This window comes from Chenopodium quinoa, unplaced genomic scaffold, assembly GCF_001683475.1.
Source record: "Chenopodium quinoa cultivar QQ74 unplaced genomic scaffold, ASM168347v1, whole genome shotgun sequence".
Lineage (NCBI taxonomy): Eukaryota > Viridiplantae > Streptophyta > Magnoliopsida > Caryophyllales > Amaranthaceae > Chenopodium > Chenopodium quinoa.
The window spans coordinates 3,031,969-3,047,900 of record NW_018743021.1 but is presented as its reverse complement, the minus strand read 5'-3'; the positions used below and the strand labels follow the sequence as shown (position 1 = coordinate 3,047,900).

The following is a 15,932-nucleotide window of genomic DNA, read 5'->3' as shown; positions in this document are numbered from 1 at the left end:
TGGTAAGAGGTTGCTTTGTTTACATGGCTATAATATTAGGATATCAATTTCCCATTCAAGTGTCACTAACAATATGGAGTATTATAAAAAAATATTATGAGTTAAATGTGCACATTGTGCACTTATATACATCATGATGTGTGGAATGAATGATGCATGATGCTTGTTGCTACATTGATACCCTTTACTCTCCAACATGTAAAGCATTACCATGAAGTATTGGGTTACTTGTTTCGCCGTGAATTCACCTATTCAATATATATTTGTATAAAATTTTAATAAAAAAAATGTGTAATATCATAAAGTATAATAATCACAATAAAATCAAGTTAATTGGTATATTAAATTATTTAAAGGGTTAAGATTATTAGAGAACTAAAGATTTCTTGTCATCTCCATTTCCCTCCCCAAAATCTCTAATTTCATTCCCTTGCCTCCCTCTTCCCCTTTTCTCTCTATACTTCTTCTATATAATTTCCCTAATATCTAAAATCATCAAATCATAAAGTATGTTAATTTTTGATGAATTAAACTCATTATCAATCATATCATTTAATCAAATTAAGTTTGTCATATCATTAAATCAATAATAATCTCATTCTTGAGACTAACTACAGATATCATGGTTAATAAAACTTTTATAACTCTAGGATCGATCCATCCCACCTCATTTTCTAATTTCAGCAAATTACTTCAAAAAGGAAATATAAATGATCTAGTTAGATTAATATTCGAAAGCTAAAATAAATGTAAAAGAAAGATAGTGATGTTAATAATTTATTAAATAAATACAAGATGAAAGAAATAATTAAAAAAATAATATATCATGTATATAACATTTGGGTGGAGATCATAACAAAGGTATAATATTAAAATATACTTTATATATAAATTTTTTTTTTCCTTCAAAATAGACACTTAACAAAACATGATCGTATTTGATAAATGTAACGCAACACGGAGGAAGTACGGAGTATAAAATAATATAAAGGGCCAAGATTCGAGAACGTAAGGTTTCCTTCCAATCCCCATTTCCCTCCCCAAAATCCCCATCTCTCTTCTTTCCCCCGCCACCCCACTTTCCCTTTTTCTCTCCTTTCATCCTCTCTTCCCAAAAACTTCATCAAATTCCTTAAATCTCTCAACAATAAACCAATTCAAATTCACAAAATTCGTAGACAAAATCAATCAATCACCCCAAAAAATGCATAGATCATCGAGCAATACAAGAGTAGCAGATGAATATTACAGAAATTCATCTTCCTTCTTTTCATCTTCTCCATTACCAATTGATGGTGATGCAAATGGGAACACCAATGCAAATCTTTCCAGTTTATAATCCTGGATCTCATCCCGCTAAGAAGGAGAAATCTCGCCTTAGATCCGCTGAAAATGCTATTCATCTTATTCCTCTTGTTCTTCTTCTCTGTGCTGTAATCCTTTGGTTTTTCTCCAACCCAGGTTTGAATTTTGTTTTTCTTATATCTTGAGTTTAAATTATTTATGTCCTGTTTTTATGTCTTATACTAATTGCCCTGTTAATTTTATCATCTGGGTTTTGTTGGTATTCTTACGTTAATTATGAATTTTGATTGTTTTGTTATTAGATGGAATAATGTAATTGGAATTAAATTTATTTTGAAGGTATAATATATGGTGTTGAGTCCATTTGTTTATGAAAGTGGGTTTATGATTGTATTATATGATTATTACTTATGAGTTATGAGTTATGAGCTCATGGAGATATGAAGAAGGGCCAATTGACCAGTAAATAAAAAAGACCCTTAGCGACAATTTGTTAAAAAAATTAACCCTAAGCGACCAGTGGCGGAGCTAGGGTGGGTTCAAGTGGTGATTTTTTGAAAAAAATTAAAAACTTTTTTAAAAAAAAAAAAAAAATCAAAATAGATTTAAATAGAATATTTGTGTATTATATGACAACAAGTAAAGTTGTAGCCTAGTGGTTATTTTTACCTCCCATCACACTAAGAGTTTGTGGGTTCAAAACCCATAACTCACACTTTTTTTTTTTTTAATTTTGTTTCCTGAGCTTTCCCTGCTTCCAGCTTTCCTCTTCCTCATTCCCCCAAATTGCAAAACCCTAACTTCTTCCTCCTTCTCTTAATCTCTTCCCGTTCTTCCTCCTTCAGTCCTTCTCTTCCCGTTCTTCCTCCTTCTCTTCCCGGCGCAACACGGCAGCAGTCAGCAGAACGCCAGAACACGGTGGCAGTGGCTGCGCACCAGCCACTCACCCAACAGGCCAGCAGACCCACCGTCGTCCGTCACAACACTGACAGCCTCACAGCCGTGTATCGGTGTATGTAGGTAAGTGAATTTGGGGATTTTTTTTGCAAATGTAATTTACTTCTCAATTTGGGGATTTTTTTTTGCTAAATCATTGAATACTTGAAATTCATATGCTAAATTGCTAATATACATTACGAATTGCCAATTTTTTGTAAATTGCTGAAGTTTGGTTATAATTATCTAATTTACTTCTCAAGTTCTCAATTTGGGGATTTTTTTTTGTTACATTGTTGAATTTCATATGCTATTTTCTGTATTTCGTTTTCTGCCTTCTAGTTTTCATAATTTCATATGCTATTTCGTTTTCTGTCATCTAGATTTCGTTTACTAATTGAGTAACTGACTGTAATCTTTAATTACGATAGTTTTAATTAGCTTTCTAGATTTATCATTCATTCATTGATTTCATTCTGCATTTATCATGTGTGTGTAGCAGACTAGCAGTATATACCTATTATACCATGAGTTTAGAGTCATTTTGGAAACGTGCCGGGAAGTCACAAAAGTCTTCAACTTGTTCTTCACCTAGTTCAAGGGATCCTCCAATAGAAGAACATGTGTCTCCTAATGATGATGAGGTTCCTATTGCTGCAACAATTCCACCACCTGAGAACACAGGTCCAAGTGTTCCAAATACTACTGTTGACTCCGATGATACTCGCATTTATGATGTTGATCTTCTTCCACATGACCCTGGAAAAAGAATTCCAATTATGGAGTATCCTCCTAATGATCGAGATGTCGTAAGGAGAGGCTATATTACAAAGAAACGTTGTGATCCACGCACACATAATTTTCCTCAAAGAAAAGTTGGAGGTATGCGCCGTTTTAATGTTACTTGGTTTGATAAATATGAGTGGCTTGAATATAGTGTTGAGAAAGATGCGGCTTTTTGTTTTGTGTGCTATTTGTTCACTGATAAAGTTGATTATTCTTTGGCTGTTAATGATTCCTTTATTAAAGGGGGATTTAGAGGATGGAATAAGACTGGTAGATTTGATGTTCATGTGGGTGGTATTGGTAGTTTCCATAATCAGGCTAATGAGAAATATAGTATGTTTATCAACTCAAAGACATCAGTTGCTGAATCTCTTTGCACTTATTCTAAGGAAGCTAAACTACAATACAAATCTCGCTTGACTTATTCATTGAAATGTATTAGATTTCTTTTAAATCAAGGTTTAGCTTGTCGTGGGCATAATGAAAGTGAAGAATCTTGGAATAGGGGTAATTTTCTTGCACTCTTAACATGGTTTTCAGAAAATAATAGTGAGGTAGCAAAAGTTGTTCTAGGTAATGCCCTGGGAAATAATCGAATGACTAGTCCTTCAATTCAAAAAGAACTTATTAATTGTTGTGCCAAAGAAACCACTAGACTTCTTATTGATGATATTGGAGATGACTATTTTAGAATAATGGCTGATGAATCAAGTGATGTATCTTAAAAGGAACAAATGGCCCTTTGCTTGCGTTATGTCAATAATAAAGGGAAGATAAATGAGAGGTTTCTTGGAATTGTACATGTTAAGGATACTACTGCTTTGTCACTAAAGAGTGCAATTGAGTCTTTGCTTATGGAATATTCATTGAGTTTGTCTAGAGTTCGTGGACAAGGTTATGACGGTGCTAGTAATATGAGGGGGGAGATAAATGGTCTCAAGACTTTGATCATGAATGAAACAAAACAAGCCTATTATATTCATTGTTTTGCTCACCAACTTCAATTAACCCTTGTTGCTGTTGCTAAGGATAATGATGATTGTATTTGGTTGTTTGATCAACTTGCTATTTTGTTGAATATTATTGGTGTTTCTTGTAAGCGAAGGGAAATGATAAGAGAAATACAATCTCAACATATTCTACAAGCATTAGAACTAGGAGAAATTGAAAGTGGGCAAGGTTTAAACCAAGAACATGGCTTAGGTAGGCCTGGTGATACTAGGTGGGGATCACATTACAAAACTGTTTCAAATGTTACCGCATTGTATGCTACTATTGTTAAAGTTCTTGAGAAGATTGGATCAAATAAGATTAATAAGGATGATCGCGTGAAGGCTATCACTGTCATGTCTACATTTGAATCATTTGAATTTGTATTTATGATACACTTGATGTCCGAAATATTTGGGATTACTGATAAATTGTGTCGAGCTCTGCAAAAGGGGGACCAAGATATTGTTAATGCCATGACATATGTTAAATTGACTAAGGAGGGATTACAACAAATGAGGGACCATGGGTTGGAAGACTTTTTACATCTTGTGGTTTGTTTTTGTGTTAAACATGATGTAGAAGTTCCTACTATGGATGATATGTATGTTCCTCGTGGAAGGTCAAGACGCTTCTTTGCCAAAGTTTCAAATCTTCATCGATTTCGGGTAGAAATATTTATAAGTGTCATTGATTTACAACTCCAAGAGCTCAATAGTAGATTTGATGAAGAAAATATGGAGTTACTTATTTGTGTGTCATGCTTAAACCCGATCAATTCATTTGCGGCATTTGATATGCAAAAGTTGTTGAGACTTGCTGAGTTATATCCCAAAGAGTTTCCAACTAATGATATGACGATGACTGCACTTCGTCATGAGCTTCAATTTTATATTAATGATGTGCGCCAAGATGCAAGGTTTGGAGACTTGAAGGGTATTCATGAGCTTTCTATGATGCTTGTTGAAACAAATAAGCATACTACTTACAACTTAGTTTACTTGCTTATAAGACTAGCATTGATCCTTCCGGTTGCAACTGCAAGCGTGGAACGAGTGTTTTCCTCAATGACATACGTAAAAAATAAGTTGCGAAATAGTATGGGTGATCAACTATTGAATGATAATTTAGTCACTTTTCTTGAAAGAGATTTATTTTCAAGAGTTAGTGATGATGATGTATTGGAACGCTTCCAAAGTATGAAGACTCGAAGAATGCTTCTGTAGTCTTTTTTTTTTTTCATTTTTCTATGTGTAATCTATTTGTAATCCATAGTTTGAACTTATTTATGTACTGAATATTTAATTATTGTATTTTTATTCCTTTGTTAATTATGATTTCAAATTTCGGAAGTTTCGAACCCACACTTCGAAAATTCTGGTGACGCCACTGTAAGCGACAATTTGTTAAATAAAATAATATCAGGCGACAATTAACCCACAAAATACAAAAATTTCCGACAAAGTACTCCCAAATGCTTAATTTAGTTCGTTTTTCTTGGTTTTTTTTTATCAACCCTTTTAATGGATATAACAATTTCAAGATAAAAATTGTTGAAGTATCAATTTCACTTAAGTTTCATAACTCTTATTAACGAAATTCTTTTAAAAAGGGGTTGAAAATAAATTTGGTATTGGGATTTAGCAAAATAAAAAGGGGATGTAATTAATAATAATTCAAAATCTTAAATGGGAAAAATAAATTTAAAACACCAAAAACAAATTAAATTAAGATTTTTAAAGAGTTTGTCGACAAAAATAAGAATTTTTGGGCTAAATGTCGTCGGAGTTTATTGTTTTTACCAAATTGTCGCATATAGTTAGTTTTTTTTACCAAATTGTCGCCGAAATAAGTTTTTTTTACCAATTTGTCACTAAGGGTCTTTTTTATTTACCAATCTGGTCAATTAGCCTATGGGGAAGAAATGCTGGCTAATTTTTAGTTGGGTTAGGCCAGACACGAGGTCGAATCGAATCCCGTCTATATCATTGTTCTCTATGGCTTGCACTAAAATTAGAAATTATGTTATGATGACACGAATAATTGGTGTTTTTGAGTATATGTTTGTATGCTACGGAGCATGAATTATTAGTTCAATGATTTGTGTCCTTGATAGGAACTAAACAACCTCGGATCAAATCATATCTACATCATTGCCCATTGTTTGTAACTCTATATACACAAAAACACACACGAATAATTGGTGTTTTAGGCCAGACACGAGGTCGAATCGAATCCCGTCTATATCATTGTTCTCTATGGCTTGCACTAAAATTAGAAATTATGTTATGATGACACGAATAATTGGTGTTTTTGAGTATATGTTTGTATGCTACGGAGCATGAATTATTAGTTCAATGATTTGTGTCCTTGATAGGAACTAAAACCAATATACCCTTGTTGTTTTGGGATTTCTTACCATTGTTGGTTATTTAGGAGTTAAAGATAATCTCTTTTACTTCTTTTTTTGTGTGTGTTTTTGTGTATATAGAGTTACAAACAATGGGCAATGATGTAGATATGATTTGATCCGAGGTTGTTTAGTTGTAGGACTATTAAAATCATTATTAGTTGGACAAAGTTTTTCTTTTTTATTCATTTTCATCTCTTGAAAAGAATGTTGCAATAGTTATAAAATGAATCCATGAACCCTTTAAAACAGTAATTGTATGTCAATGTTGATTCCATGTCACTTCAATTGTTTTTGGTAATGCGTTCTTGTAAGCTACTTGATCTTCAAGGACTGAGGAATACTGGTTTATGATTCATTTCATTACTACCTGTTCCATTCATGTTGACATGATTCTTTTGGGAACAGTAATACCCTCCAATTTGAGTGTAATCGCAATGGTTTTCCCCTCTAATCCATTTCCTTGTGTTAAATGATCACTGGTTTTTCTCTAAAATTTCAGTTGACGTTATAAGTAACAAGCCTGGTTTGGTAGCTGCAAGAATTGAAGGTTTGCAGGCTGCTGGGGCTGTTGGCATTGATGGCACTCAGAACACTGTGCACTTGGAGCTTGAAGAACATGATTTGTTGCACCAGCATCGGACAATTGATAAGAATCACTCGAACTGAATTCAGATGGATAAAGCTGTTGCGCTCTTTTCACTCGTGGAGATCTATAGAACCAACTGAAGCCCTGTTTGGTTGAGGCAAGCTTCCATCCTTTTGAATTCTTCGACCAGAAGGATAGTTTAGAGAGATGCAGAGTAGAATCAAATTATTTTTAGGTGAGAGTTTTTGTGGTCAGCTACTCTTCCTAATATTGCAGCTGAGAGTATAGGCTATATACATATGTAGGTGGAAGACTAAATGTATAAATTTATGGTAAAGACAGCTTATTAATTTATTATAATCGTATAATATTTATATTATTGTCGACTTCTGAGTTTTGCACATTGAGTTTGACTATATGTCTATTTCTTTCCCCCCCAAAACCACTCCGATTCTGTTTAACAATGTCACAATTACAGTGGTTCACTAGCAAAATTTGTATGCTCCAGCAGAGGTCCTATCTGGACTACCTTGGGTATAACAATGCTATTTCTCACTGCACAAACTGCAGGATTCTCCCATTGGAGGAGGTTGCCAACAAGATTTGCTCGTATGGTTAAGGGAAAGACACGAGGCCACCTCTCATCTCCATATGATTTCATTGCATCTATAATAGATCCTTGTCCATGATTTATTGCTCTAGAGAGCTTCTTTGCCAAGACAATTGCATCCTCTAGGGCACAGCATCCACCTTGACCAAGATTGGGAGTCATTGGATGCCAGGCATCTCCGGCTAGCACAACTCCTCCTTTTGACACTGGGGGAGTCAGAGTGGGCCATAGCCACCGGTCCTCGAGGGCTGCTCGACTGATTGTCTCTTCAGGTGTAAGATCTATGGTGTCCCGCAGCTCAGAAGGCCAGTTGCTGACTAAATCGAGTGCTTGTCTCTTCACCTCTAGTGGATTGGAAATTTTTGGACCTGAAAATTTCAAAAAAACTTCGTGTTATAGCCCTTATAGGCGATTTAATGAAAATGAATGAATGAAGATATCCCTATGAGAACTCAAATGTAATAAGGTAAGATATATAGCTCTACAAAATGTAATTTGCTGGACCTGGAGAGCTTCTGTTGAAGCAGATGAACCAATAAACTTTTGTTGGCGAAACAGGAACAAATCCAGCTCTCACTCCTCTTCCATAGATGTAACTCACTCGCGGTTGATGAGGCTGCCCTTCACTGTAAACTGCCAGCCCTCGAATAGCACAATGACCAGCATACTTAGGCTCTGGAAAACCCATCCACTGTGCTATTTGAGACCGGATTCCATCACATCCTATTACAACCTAATGAAACATGATATCAGAGGTAGTTAGTGTTATGTGCTGTTACTCTGTTAGCCTTGATCCTTGACATATTATGAAGAAAACATCAGAAGACAGCTACAACCTTGGCTGATAATTTAGTACCATTAGTTAACTCTAGCTGAGTTTCCCCTGTTCCCTGATTTGTTTCAATCTTAGCCAACTTCGACGAGAATTGCACAGAATTTGGGGGTAGTGCATCAGCAAGAGTCTGCAGAAGAACTCTCCTCTCCACTGCACGTACCTCTTGACTACAATTTGTTACGAAATATATCAACCGAGTTAGTACTCCGTATCAAAATGTATAGGCTGAATCCGAAGGAAATTTCAAGAATGGCTTTAAATACCTTGGATCTACGTCTTTGAACTCAAATGACCTAAGTTCTTTCCCTTCGTCTGTTTTTATAGTCATCCTGTGCAGCTGATATCATGTACATATTCAGTGGCAAAAACAAGTACCATGAATCATAAGATCATACCAAGTATTGCTCAATCAATTGTAATGTCTTATTCTTTTAAGTGGTGATTTAGAAGGAAACATTCATGGATTCTGTCACGATTTTCAATATGTTGATCAAACTCTTAGTACTGTATATATTGTGCTTCAGATATTGCAGTGAGAAATTAGCTTTTACAATACAAAAACCTTAATATTCGAGTAAACCGAAATGAAATGATCAAAGAAGATTATTGCATAATTATTACTCCCTCCATCCCTTAACTACATGCCTATTTCTATCATTTATTACTCACATAATAGAGAGAAATAGACACATAGTTAAGGGACGGAGGGAGCATATAGAATATGAAAGCATTACCCTTGAATTTGAAGAAATTGGGTCCTAAGCTCATTTCCAACACCAAGAATATCCAATACTTTCCACCCATTCTTAAAGAGGGTGAGTGATGTCCCCCCTTTTCTTAAGAAATCTGATTGCTCCAAAACTAATGATGGAATTCCAAGCCTTTAATAAAACAAAATCAACATTTCATTATCATACTATCCAATTTACAAATTAAAAGAACAAAATTTCAACCCAAACATTTAAGTTCTTATTAATCTTCTTATGTATGTACAAGTATCTAAGGTATGTAGTCTGTTCGGAATTACATATTACATTGATAGTTTAATTTGAGCTAGTAACGTGATAACTTAAACAACTAAAACCAGTGTAGTATGTTCAGAATTAAATACTACGTACTTGTATTACATTAACAATATACTTTAAACTACTAACGTGACAACTAAATTCGAACAGAGGTAATTCACACGGGGTGTCTAAAATACCTGTGAAGGGCGAGAGCGGTGGCAAGACCAGCAATTCCAGCACCAACAATGACTATATCTTCATTCCGGGTATCAGAATTTGATTTTGATAAACAGAAGAATTTGTTTCCTTTTTGTGGTTGATATGGAATGAATTTGTTAGGTGAGTATGTTGATTTTTGGTGATTAAGTGAAGTTGAAGAAGGTGGGAGAAATTTGTTGGCAAGAAGAAGAGATGATATAGTTTTTGATGACATTGTTTTTTAGTGTTGCAGGGGAAGTTAACACACAGTCAATTGCACAAAGGAGAGAGAAAAGAGGGTTGTGGGAAGATGGCCATAGAATGATGCCAACATTGAAGCAGTGGCTGAGAAATAAAGATAAAAAACAATCTAAGGGCTTTTTTCTTTTTTTTTTTTTTTTGGAAAATCTAAGGTCTTGTTCTTTCCACGTTAAACAAACAATGTTGAAGAACTTAATTTAATAAGTTTGTACTAGTTTCAAATTTTGATTTGATTTGCAAATAAATCAGTTACTATATATAAATAAAAATATTCCCTCATTAGTCAAATAATAACAAATTACAACCAATAATATGGTGCATTAGTTGTTTTTAAGCAAAAGTTACAAATAATGTAAAACGGAAGTAGTAAAAAAAATTACATAGGAGTAATAAAATACACGCTATTACAAATCTAACAAGACCGAACTTAATATATTTTTGCAAAATATGTACTTTTTTAAAAAGACCTAAAAATGAAAGTATAACGGAAAAATAAAGCAAAAGAAAATTAATCATCGATCTTGATTTAACCCAGAAATACAAGATGTGAAAGAAATCACTTAACTACATATATAGTGTACTAAGTGGGTACAAGCACCGCTGAATTGGGTACTAGTTTCATGAAAAACAGAGCAAATACTAAGACCAACAAAACCAATTGCATAATAAGGCATTTTGTAACCTTAACTACCCGTTTCTGCATCTTCTGAATCTCTTCACAGCTCAATATACTACCATACATTGCGTCTGACTTCTCAGATTGCCCTTGTAGCATGACACCCTTGTTTGTCATTCTTGGAGACAGCGCTCGCTCCTTAGATAGAGAAATTTGCTCCTTCAAAAGCTTTAACTTATCTTCAACGAGATCACTCAAGTCCATGGAAGATCTTGATATCACAACTGACTCAACTTCAGCTTCAAGTTTTTTCTTGAAGAGATCCTGCAGCTCGGCTTCAATTTCTATGCATCTTTTGTTTTGCTGCTCAATAGTGCTCCTTACACGTTCTTGAGGTGAATCCATACATGTCATGGTTTCGAGTTCAGCAATCCTCAGTTCCTTCTCCTTTAGGCTACCTTCAGCTTCATTCAGCTGTCTTTCAAGTGTTGGGACAATCTTGCTCAAATAGGCATGATTAAACTCACTCCAACAACCATCAGAAGCATTTTCCATGTAAACTAAAGGATCAACAGGCACAGAGGGGACAGAAACACCACTAGTCTTGTCGGAGTCATCAAACAACGAACAAATGCCCTTGCCTATCTCCTCGAATTTCTGAATTTCTGCAAAAATCAAATGCAGGCTAGATATAAAATGTAGAAATAACTATAGTACCTCCAACAGATGCTGTGCAAGGCAGTTTGGCAGTTAGGTCTAAAACAACTACCAAACCCAGAAAAAAAAAAAAAAAAAAAAAAAAAAAAAAGAGCAATATTTCACAATTAGCAGATCACACTTATGGCAGGAAAACGTGAAATTGGAAACAGAAATTTAAAAACGAAGAATCAAACTAGGACACAAACACAGAAGCCAGGAAATCAATTTTCAAAGTTAATATAGATATTTATAACACGTGTACAAGATTATAAAATATCACAGTGTTGACAGAATTGTCTGGCAAACTCCTGATTACAGAGTACTAAAAACTGCATCATAGATCTGATATTGATTTAAAAAGTCACACAATGAAAAGGCTTCATGTTAATGTTGTTGCATATGCTAAATCAAGTATGACCTGCACTATAGCATATTAATTATCTTCTAGTTACTAGTCCATGCACACAGCCCTTAATCAGTATGGCATGGACTAGTAACTAGAAGATAATTAATCTACTTCTTGTTGCATCAGGTAACGTTGGAAGAAAAAGGCGAGAGCAATTATATAAAATATAAATATAAATAAAAATAAAATTAAATAAAATTAAAAAAATTAAAAAAATATCTGAACTAGCATACACAATTGGGTTCCAATTCAGAGAGTATTATCTACAGCTGAAAAATGAAACAAAAGCAGCCGAGCAAGACATTCTAGAAAGAGCATACTGATTGTTTTTGCTTGTCAGCTTATGTCTAGTTTAGGAAAAGGTTTTTTAGTTGGCTTTAGCAATTTAGCATATTAATGTGGTCAAACAACAACAGTATATTTTTGGCAACTTATTTGTTTATGGAAATGCTAGAAAACTGAAGAGTAAGCATTTCAGCCAAATGAAAAAGCTTATTGGAATTTTGAAGTAGATTTTCCTCTTAGTTGTAGTAGGATTATCATAAATGCAATAATTGTTTAGCTCAAAAGCAATTCATATGTATTCTAACTGCTAACAGCCAATATTACCAAATATCTTTATGAGCAACTAACACTAACAAGTCAATACATACAGCTCATACTACAAGCTTGTCAAACAAGCCAAGCAAAACCTATGAGTTGATTCTTAGATAATTGCCAGAAAAAAGGCCTTATATAACATAACTATGAATGAAAGTTTTAATCCAAAGGATTTTTCCATGCTGAACCTTAATAATAATGGGGTGTTCATTGCAACTTCTAAGTAAATAGGGAAGCATCAACAACAACAACAGTCAACTTTACTCCACTTTCCCTAAATAAACCCCATATCAAGATGAGACAAGGTGTTTGCCCTGTTTGGGATGTATTCAGCTTCATCCTTGCCATGTCATGAAGGTTATAGACTACAGTTACTGCTGACACATATTTTGGAGACTAGGAGAAAGATATTCAGTAGCAGGGGCGCAGGGCATGTGTAAGAAGTAGGAAAGTAGGATCAAACTCCTATGTTCTAAAGTTTTTCTTGTTGTTTGATCCGTTACAATTAGAAATGTTGGCAAGTTTATTTAGGAAAAGTACAATACATAGAGAGAGAGAGGGATTCAAACCCTAAAGTCACTAAATCCCACAACAATTCATGAGGAATAGTAACATCTTTAAAAATACAACAATCTCTTTCTAGGCAACCAAGCACCACAAGATTGCCATCACTGCATTTTGGCAAAACAAATTCTTTGACCTAACAAAACCCAGAAATGGAATTTGAAACAACTCTTGAATGTTCGAACAGCACACCCTAGACTCCTTGATATCACCACAAAGAGTCTTCTCTAAAGATAGCTAACCAATTCATAGTAAAGGAAAACACGCAAACAAGACTCATTGGCAGGGCAAGCATAAAACACATTCTACATAAACTTCATTGGCATAAACCCGGTAAACTTCAAATCTACTGGCGGTGTGTGATCAATTATTTTGCAGCTTAAGTTTAATTCTAGCGCATTGTCTGCCATTTGCGCCTTACTTGATTTGCTATTAAAAGCCTAGTTTCTTCATTTTTTTTAATTTATATTTTGAAGATAAGAAAATATGTTACATCATCAGCTAAATAAATTGAATCATGATTCAATATACCCATTTCATTGAAGACAACCAAGGGAAAGTCTCTTGCGTTGGTTCAGGCATGTAAGACGAAAACCTCAGGGAGCTAGTGGGATCATGGAGAGCTAAAACAAGGTATAGGAAAAGTCAAAAATGACTTGGTTGGAAGGGGTTAGGAAGGATATAAAGCAAATGGATTTACATGAGGATGAGGCTCTTGATCATAGGGGATGGAGGAGGAAGATTTTTGTGGATGACTATACAAAATAATCACTTCTGGTTCTTGTAGTCGACCCCAATCATGGGATTAAGCCTTTGATTGATTGATTGATAGGAAACTTTGTCTTAGACCAAATTAGAAGATAAGGAAGCTCAAGAAAGACACAAGAGTTTTGTTCCAAATATTAAAATTGTGGCACAAAGAACTTCTACTCCTCCTCCTTAGCAAATCCAAGAAAATGAAAATGTCGCGAATCCACCACCAACAAGGCAAACCCAGGATTCCTAATGTGAAGCAAACAATCTAAATCTCCTCCTAAGATAATTTGTCAATTCACATACCTAGTAATATCAGTTAGCCAAACATTGAAGCATGTCATTAATATTGATCATAACATATATATACTGTCAAACAATAGAACAAACAAAGATATTACATTAGTAAAAATGTAGGTGTCTAGCAAACCTGTTTGAAGAGCAAGTTGGGCAGATTGGAGCAGCAAGATGGAGTCGCCAACAGGATCCGGCAAAAGGGAGAAAACCTCTAATTTCATACTTCAATCCTAATTATTGAAAGGATTGTGCAATACATTAGCATTTACCAATCAACTTTCATTCAATTATTATCACATAATTTTAGGGATATTTGATTCAATTATCAAATTAGGTTCATAATTTTCTTTTCATAATCTTAGTATTTACTTCAAATTTTCGAAATTAAACCCTAGATTGTGAAATTGATTACGAAAATAAACAACAGTTTACCTCAGAAGCTGCTTCAATGGAGGATTCAAGTATTAGAAGGCGCTTCAATGGAGTGCGTCAATGCAGAATGCGCTTCATTGGAGAGCGTCAAGTAATTCGAAATGAACATAAATTTCATCAATTGATATGCATTAACGCCTAAAGCGAGTATTAGATTGTTATTTAACGCTTTGGGTTATTATTAGCTAGATCTTCAACTTCTATTACCAACAAAAATATTAATTTCTCTTTTACGGAGTATCCTTTTATTTTTTGAACGGGGTATTTTGTGTGTTTAGTCACACACCATGTAATTGACGGTAAAAAAAATTAAGTAATTCCTATAACACTAGCCGATTAATCTCTATAATATTTGGCTGAGTTTCCAGTAGCATTGACCGAGTAAACCCGATAACACTGGCCAAATAAATAACCTCTATAACATGATCGAGTAACCCCTACAAACTTATGAGTCAAATGGTTCTATTTTCATTCTTATATCAATTGTATGTTTGTAATATTATTTTTGAAAATTTTTTATTTTTTATTTTTTATTTTTTATTTTTAAAAGAAGAGATTAAAAAAGGCGATATCAAGACTTATGAGTCAAACGATTCTATTTTCATTCTCCAATCAAACTTGAATTCGACTAATTTTTGTTTTTCAATCTAATATATTGGATGCTTTTAAAATCTAACATTTTTAACCTTTTTTTTTTTTTGATAGAATAGGAGAATTGACAACCCTTGATTTAGAGTTTTTGAAGCATACTTCTATCAATCTACGCCAAAAAAATTTTCTCTCATGGTTGAAGAATATAACGGACATAGAAAGACAAAAAGTTACATACCAACTTATCGATCAAAAGGAAAGAAATTAGATGTATGGAGTAATCATAAATATGATAAGTCTCAATCCGAGTTGCCCCACTGAAATTTTAATGTGTTCCGCCCCTCCATAAGTGGCGGATCCAGGAATTTCTGACCGGTGAGTCACAAACTCACAATCGATAACCAAATATGTAAAAAAAAAAAAAAAATTACCAAAATTCCCAAAAAAAATTATTTACAAAGATAATCCAAATAGAAAATTGACAAGATTACAATACTAACTAACATTTAACAAGCTTAAAATTGACAAGACTAAAATTAACAAACTAATAATTTTTTTTTTTTTTTTTTAAAAAAAAAAAGACTTAGAAATTTTTTTGGGCCTTGGTGAGTCATTTGACCCACCAGGCTTAAGGCCAAGTCCGCCCCTGCCTCCATTAACCCTTTAAGAATTTGTCCACCCTGCCCTAACTCGGCCCATTACGTACAATTCTATTATTAGTATTCATTAAAGTAGTTTGTCCTGCGTATAATTATGTATTGCATTTCAATTTATTGTAAACTTAAAATACTTGTCTTATTCGTAAATATTTTACTTTGTCAAATCTTTTTGGGTTTATACTTTAATTGGGTGGTAAATACAACACATAAAGTATATATTGGATGTAGGTAATGTTATTTTTCTAACAAACAATAGATACAAGTACTTAATAGCTTTGAATTTGTTATTACTAATACATGTGCTCGTTTCATTTCTAAAATATAGTAAATGCCCCAAACAATGCTTCCAATTGCTATTTTTTGTAATTTTTGTCTAGTGAGGAAATTT

The 15,932-nt window shown here is 33.9% G+C and overlaps 4 protein-coding genes across 7 annotated transcripts; 2 read left to right on the top strand and 2 right to left on the bottom strand.

Moving 5' to 3' along the window:
- The first annotated feature begins 850 nt into the window (after nt 1-850).
- LOC110730322 lies at nt 851-4,019 on the top strand. 2 transcript variants are annotated; one of them, XM_021910121.1, is made up of 3 exons: nt 851-1,461; nt 2,151-2,325; nt 2,744-4,019. In XM_021910121.1, the coding sequence occupies exons 1-3, from the start codon at nt 1,239-1,241 to the stop codon at nt 3,750-3,752; spliced, it is 1,407 nt and encodes a 468-aa protein (XP_021765813.1). In that variant the 5' UTR covers nt 851-1,238; the 3' UTR covers nt 3,753-4,019. The 2 variants fall into 2 exon arrangements, with proteins under 2 accessions (XP_021765813.1, XP_021765812.1); XM_021910120.1 differs by having other exon boundaries at nt 2,741-4,019.
- On the top strand, nt 3,762-5,243 carry LOC110730055 (zinc finger MYM-type protein 1-like). The gene has a single exon (XM_021909832.1). It carries the CDS (start codon nt 3,762-3,764, stop codon nt 5,241-5,243), a length of 1,482 nt encoding a protein of 493 aa, XP_021765524.1.
- A 2,123-nt stretch (nt 5,244-7,366) lies between these two features.
- Nucleotides 7,367-10,326, bottom strand: LOC110730320 (FAD-dependent urate hydroxylase). Of its 3 annotated transcripts, XM_021910116.1 has the most exons (6): nt 9,666-10,326; nt 9,196-9,342; nt 8,725-8,790; nt 8,463-8,628; nt 8,131-8,359; nt 7,367-7,994 (listed from the first exon to the last, which is right to left on the bottom strand). In XM_021910116.1, exons 1-6 carry the CDS (start codon nt 9,899-9,901, stop codon nt 7,489-7,491), a joined length of 1,350 nt encoding a protein of 449 aa, XP_021765808.1. In that variant the 5' UTR covers nt 9,902-10,326; the 3' UTR covers nt 7,367-7,488. The 3 variants fall into 3 exon arrangements, with proteins under 3 accessions (XP_021765808.1, XP_021765810.1, XP_021765809.1); XM_021910118.1 differs by lacking the exon at nt 9,196-9,342 and having other exon boundaries at nt 8,725-8,798; nt 9,666-9,753; XM_021910117.1 differs by lacking the exon at nt 9,666-10,326 and having other exon boundaries at nt 8,725-8,798; nt 9,196-9,317.
- Nucleotides 10,327-10,420: 94 nt separating this feature from the next.
- On the bottom strand, nt 10,421-14,525 carry LOC110730321 (WPP domain-interacting protein 1-like). Its single transcript, XM_021910119.1, has 3 exons — nt 14,295-14,525; nt 13,996-14,092; nt 10,421-11,208 (listed from the first exon to the last, which is right to left on the bottom strand). The coding sequence occupies exons 2-3, from the start codon at nt 14,081-14,083 to the stop codon at nt 10,508-10,510; spliced, it is 789 nt and encodes a 262-aa protein (XP_021765811.1). The 5' UTR covers nt 14,084-14,092; nt 14,295-14,525; the 3' UTR covers nt 10,421-10,507.
- Between the last annotated feature and the right edge of the window lie 1,407 nt (nt 14,526-15,932).